The sequence below is a fragment of the Neophocaena asiaeorientalis genome, unplaced genomic scaffold (genome assembly GCF_003031525.2).
Source record: "Neophocaena asiaeorientalis asiaeorientalis breed wild unplaced genomic scaffold, Neophocaena_asiaeorientalis_V1.1 scaffold204, whole genome shotgun sequence".
Lineage (NCBI taxonomy): Eukaryota > Metazoa > Chordata > Mammalia > Artiodactyla > Phocoenidae > Neophocaena > Neophocaena asiaeorientalis.
This window is the reverse complement of record NW_020173922.1, coordinates 6,581,024-6,587,167: the sequence shown is the minus strand read 5'-3', so window position 1 is coordinate 6,587,167 and position 6,144 is coordinate 6,581,024. Positions and strand designations below refer to the sequence as shown.

The 6,144-nt window shown below is 54.7% G+C and overlaps 1 protein-coding gene across 2 annotated transcripts in view; it reads left to right on the top strand.

Moving 5' to 3' along the window:
• PCDH1 (protocadherin 1) overlaps positions 1–6,144 on the top strand; it is a 23,231-nt gene that overhangs the window by 4,771 nt on the left and 12,316 nt on the right. For both annotated transcript variants that reach the window (XM_024752447.1, XM_024752448.1), the window contains exon 2: positions 3,345–4,207. In XM_024752447.1, coding sequence (XP_024608215.1) covers positions 3,345–4,207 — 863 coding nt within the window. The remainder of the gene's footprint in view (positions 1–3,344; positions 4,208–6,144) is intronic.

Sequence of the window (6,144 nt, the reverse complement as noted above, 5' to 3'; positions counted from 1 at the left end):
ATTGCCTTGAATATTCCCTTTTGGTTTTCTTCCCAACTCAGAAGTTAGATGCCACAATCCTTTCCTGACCCCTAAGGGTGACAGGATGAGTGAGAGAATGTGTATGAGAGTTAGGGGGCAGGCGTGGGGAGGGGGGTTGGGGGGGAATGTGTCACAAGCATGCTATGTTTGTGCTGCCTGGAAGGCCTGAGGGGTTAGAGCCCCTGGTTGTGACCCAAGATGGGGAAGGAAGCCCCCAAGGTCAGTGCTTAATCTGTAGCTCTTAGAGCGGCTACAAATGAAAGTCACCCTGACGGTGCCAGACCATGGACCTCTGAATTTGTAGCCAAAATTTGTGAGTGTTCATTTTTCTTGGAAAAATCTGCAGTGTGGTTTCATAAAATACATAAAGGGGAATGTGACCCAAAAAGGTTACAAACCGTTGATCTGGAGGGAGTGAGTGGAGGCAGGCCGGCACTGCTTTATTTCTCCTCTTCGTCATGTTTAGGGTAACTCCCAAGTAACCCCCACCCTGCCAAGACTTCTGCACGGAATCGGTGCTCACAATGATCCCATGTTGTGTGTGTGCTGTGCAAGGGAGGGCAGGATTAGGCGCCCAGAAGGGAATGAGGTTCTTTGGAGACAGGTGTGTTTGGGTTGAGGCTTGTTGGTAAGATAAGCCCAGTGCCAGGTCCATGCGGAGAGAGGGGAAATGGCTGGAGGGTGGATCCAAATAGAGCATCAGATAAATTCCTCCCTCCTTTAAAGAGATTAAGATTGCAGCTGAGAGCTAACACACACACTAATCTGATAACAGCCTCACAGGCGTTGAGCCTATTAGTGCGAGGAGTGACCAGGGAGGGGCTGTGCTTGTGTAAGGAATCTGCATTCAATGACCATTTGCTGAGAGTCTGCTAGGGACCTACACAGAGAAGGATTAAATCAGACCCCAGGGAGTTCTCAGTGGAGTAGGGAAATTGGGCAAGAAAACAAGCAGTGACCATACAGAAAGTTCCAGGTTAGGCTAAGCCTGAGAGGTGAAATAATCTCAGTCATTCATGAGCTGTTACTGAGTACCTACAGTGTGCAGGGTCCAGGGCAAGGCCCTGAGGATGTAGGAGCAAACAAAGCAGAGGCTCTCCCAGTCTCCACTCACAGTCTTATAGGAAAGAGAAACAATTCACAAGTTATTTCCCAAACAGCTACCTAACTACAATTGTGAGTGCTTTGAGGGAGCATTTGTTGAATACTCACTGTGCTAGGCGTTTAGCCCACATGATCTCAAACTCCCTAGGAAAGAGGTAGTATTATCCCCATTTTACAGATAAGGAAACTGAGGCTCTAAGTCAATTGCTCCAGCTCACGCAGTCAGAAAGTGGGCAGCTGGGGTTTGCCTCAGACTGTCTGATGTCACATTCCCTGCTCTTCTCCACCCTGCTGCCTTACATCTGTCAAATGGGTACAGCCCAACAAAAGTGACAAATAGTCCTTGAGCTAGAACCACTGTCAGCTCCACAGCGACAGACTGCATCTGTCTTGTTCGCCGCTGTGTCCCACTGCCCAGGATAGCGCCTGGAATGTTGTAAGTGCCCAATAAACGCTCACTGAATGCATGAATGAGCACCTGTAGTACGCCCAGCTCTGTGAAGGTGAATGGGTGGGGGCTGGGGGATGAGTGTAGGGAGCCCTGTCCCTTCCTTCGGGATGCTTGGAGAGGAATAAGTGCAGAGAACACAGGAATAAGCGCACAATAACTGGGACTGAACAACACGGGCGGGCGGTGTCCCAGGCTGCACAGTGATTCATTGCCATGGGATTGAGACACACAATAAGTGGCTGTGAGTTGGAGGAAGGAGAGGTCACCGAGGGCTGAAGAGGCCTGGGAAGGCTTCCTGGGTGACCAGAACCTGCCTTCAGTGGGGTGGGTGTGGCCTGTGACAGGGCCTGGGGTGGGATTTCCAGGTATGGGGCACGTACTCCAGGAGCTAGGGAAGGAAGATTGAGCCTGAGCCTCTGCTGAAAATACTGGGCTGAAGATTCTGGATTTGAATAGAAGGGCTGGCCGTGGTCCTGGTAGTGCTGGAGAGGAGGAGGGAGTCAAGACTGGGACTTAGCTGGAGGGTCTGGCTGGGGTCTGCTGCGGCACAGCTCAAAGCTGGGGGAGATGGGCAGAAGAAGCAGGCTCTCGTGGTGAGGGCGGTGCAGCTTGCGGTTGGCTGGGGCATACAGGGCTCTAACTGGAAGGATTTGGCTGTGGGCGGGGAGAGGCAGGTATGAGATGGGACTGGGCCGATTAAGCGGGGGAGGGGCCAGATGTTCACTGAGAGACTGAGCAGGGGTATGGGGAGTGAGCAGTCAGGGCAAGGCTGCTGGTGTTATTGGCAGCTCTGTCCCAGTTAGACCTGCTGGGCTCCTAGTTGCTAAGGATAGGCTGGGGCAGCTCCCAATGCCAATTCCAGGGCTAGTCAGCTCTGACCACAGTCCTGACCCCAGTCTTGACGTCTACTCTCTTCTTCCACATACCTGCCCGTGTCTCTCCTCCCCGCCGCCGTCCCCCACCCTGGTGGAGAGGGAGGGTAGAGGAGCCCCGGGAACTGTGTGTGTACACACAGGTGTGAGTGCCCAGGGGCATGTTTGTTTGGAAGGGGGTCGGGGAGGGCTAACACCTACTCCACAGCCCTAACCGTTTTCAAGCCTTGATTGGTGCCCAGTCCAAGCTGGCCCTTCATGAGGGCGGGGACATTGGGCACTAGGGTGATTACTGCCAGGAGAAAGGGATCTGAGATGTCCTACCTCCTGTGCGTACACTGACTTGGCATCTCAGAAGGGAGAGGAACGTGACATCATCCCTTCTCCCTGCAGCCAATGTGAGTGGCCCTCAGTGTGGGCAGCTGATGATCCGGGGTCTGGGGAACGTGAGGGTACCTGCGTCTCTCTCCTACCTTGTATGTGTGTGTGGGGGGGGAGTTGCTCCTGGTCTCGCCCTTCCACTTGCTGTCTCTCCCTATCTCAGTATCAGGGTAATTAGCATGGGTGACTATGGCAGGATGCTGCTGAGAAGGAGGTGTTGGGCAAAGCACAGAGTAGAGAGCAGGGAGGGAGGGAGGGAGGAAGGGAGTGTCAGGTGGGTCAGGGCGTTCCTTGGGCAGGAACTGCTCTAGACCTGCTCCTCCAGCTGGGGCAGACACCGCTGCTACACCAGCTGTGGGTGAGACTCAGGGTTCTGGGTTCTGTACTAGGGCAGATCTCTCCTGGGAGATCAGTGTGTAGGTGGCAGAGGGGGAGTCGGGGGCTGGCTCTGGGCAGCCCTCAGGGCCTGGGCCCTCCTCCCAGCTGACCCCCTGTTTTGTCTCCCTCGCGTACAGCCCTCCTGATTCTGGAGCCTGCCCGGATGGGGTCCCTGAGGCGCAGCCCAGGCCCTGGGGGGCAACGGTTGCTGCCGCCTGCCTTGCTGCTGGCACTTCTGCTGCTGCTAGCTCCATCCCCAGGCCACGCCACTCGGGTGGTGTACAAGGTGCCAGAGGAACAACCGCCCAACACCCTCATTGGGAGCCTCGCAGCCGATTATGGTTTTCCAGACGTGGGCCACCTATACAAACTAGAAGTAGGCGCCCCGTACCTGCGGGTGGATGGCAAGACAGGCGACATCTTTACCACGGAGACCTCTATCGACCGCGAGGGGCTCCGAGAATGCCAGAACCAGCTCCCTGGTGAGCCCTGCATCCTGGAGTTTGAGGTGTCTATCACGGACCTCGTGCAGAATGGCAGCCCCCGGCTGCTAGAGGGCCAGATAGAGGTCCAGGACATCAATGACAACACGCCCAACTTCGCCTCACCAGTCATCACGCTGCCCATCCCCGAGAACACCAACAACGGCTCACTCTTCTCCATCCCAGTGGCTTCGGACCGCGATGCTGGCCCCAACGGTGTGGCATCCTATGAGCTGCAGGTGGGGCCCGAGGCCCAGGGGCTATTTAAGCTGCAGGTGGCAGAGGACCAGGACGGAAAGCAGCCGCAGCTCATCGTGATGGGCAACCTGGACCGGGAGCGCTTGGACTCTTACGACCTCACTATCAAGGTGCAGGATGGCGGCAACCCCCCACGCGCCAGCAGCGCCCTGCTGCGAGTCACTGTGCTCGACACCAATGACAATGCCCCCAAGTTCGAGCGGCCGTCCTACGAGGCTGAGCTGTCTGAGAACAGCCCCATAGGACACTCAGTCATCCAGGTGAGAGGCCCCTCCATCTAACTGTCAGGGTGACCCACATTTAGAAATGGGAGCCTACCCCAACCTCGTGAGAGTTCCCTTCACTTAAGGGCAAGATGGCCAAGATGTTGTGGTGAGATCTCTTTTTCCCCAGCCCCCGCCTGGTGAGACCTTCCCACAAGTCCACCACACCCCAGCAGGGGATTTACTTTCCTCTGTCAAGCTATTCAGGTGACAGTGACATAGCATATGAACAGTGATCCCCCCATCCCCGAGGCAGACTCAAGCTGGAGAAACCTCTGCAAAGTGAAACCCCCTCCCAAGTCAAATGATATCCTTCTCCCCAGCCAAGTGAGCTGAGCTGGAACAAGTGAACCGCCTTTTGTCCAAGTAGAATCTCTCCAGAGATGAGAATGTCTTCCCAACCAGGGGCCCTTTAGCCACATGCGAGTTTCCTGAGGCTGGAGGACAGAGCCTTGCTTTGCCCATCCCTGACAGTCACAAGAGATCATTTTAGCCAGGTGAGTCCTCAGAATTCTAGAAAACTGTACGCAGATGTCTATACACCCACCTCCTCCCCTAGGCACAGGGTACCCATGGGTGTGGGGTGCTGGGCACAGTAGGGGGGGGGTCAGTGGCCTCTGCTGAAGCTCTCAACACCCCTCTCGATGGGAACTGCCCCAGGAGTTGGGCAGCTTGGTGGGGTCAGGGCCTGGGAGAGAGCAAAGAAAGCGTCCCTGCAGACAGGTGGGCGTATCTCCCACTGTCATCTCAGCCCTGGCCTCCTGCCAGCCCCAGCTCCTTTCTCCTTCCCCATGGGCTGAAGCTGTCTGTCTTTGGTATGAGGAAGCTGAGGAGGGCGCACCATTACCCGTCCTGGGAAACCCTTCATCCCAAGTCCTCAAGCTGAAGCAGGGCACGGGGAGGAGTTTTGGCCTTTTTTTAGAGGCTGGTGGACTGGAACCTGTAGAAGAGAGACTGAGAAAGAAAAGGGAGACAGACAGTCGGGGATGGCGAATAATCATAGCCTAGGTGCCAGGTACTGTTCTGAGTACATTATGTGTATTATATCATTTAATCTCCACAGTACAATGTAAGCATTATCCCCATTTTGCAGATGGGGAACTGAGCCCACAGAGATTAGGAAACTTGCCTGGTAACCCCCACCTGATGTGTTCAGATTCCACCTTGGCCACATCCAACAGTTTGGCTTCAGAGCCCATGTGTGTAAGAGCTGGGAAGTGGGATGACGCAGGAGAATGGGGCAGAGACGAGGCTACGGGTAGACAGAGCAGAAAAGAGAGGATTGGGAGAGAGCCAGCAGTGGGAAAGAGGCAGAAGGAGAACTGAGCAAGATGGGAGGGAAAGAGAGACAGGACAGAAGTCAAGACTCAGAGACAGAGACAGAGAGGTGAGATGGCAAGAGAGGCAGACAAGGAGGTGGGTGACCAGTCTAGAGACAGGGAGACAGTGGGGATCATAATGTAAAAGTTGGTGACAGACTGGGGGAACAGGGGGATGGAGGGGCGAGGAGAAACCATTAGAGGGGTGAGCAGAGACCAGGTAGCTCACCAGTGTTTTCACTGACAAAAAAATCCTGATGGGAAGGAAAGGAGACTAGCAGTGGCCTGAGGCCCTGCTTGGTGCAATGCCCAATACTGTGTCAGTACCGATTTTCAGAGCTGGATGGAGAAAAAGAGGGATAAATGCTATTTAGGGAGCACTTGCCATGTGCCAGGCAGTGTTAGGCATTTTTACACTTATCATCCCATCTAATCCTCACCACAACCCCATTAAGTAGGTTCTATTATTATCCCCATTTTACACATTTGTAGACTGAGGCTTGAGGATGTTAAATAATTGGCCCAAGGCCTCATAGTTGGGAAGTGGCAGAGCTGGGATTTGAACCTAGGACTCTTGCTCTGCTCCCCAGAGACTCTGCCAAGTGGCGCCTATCC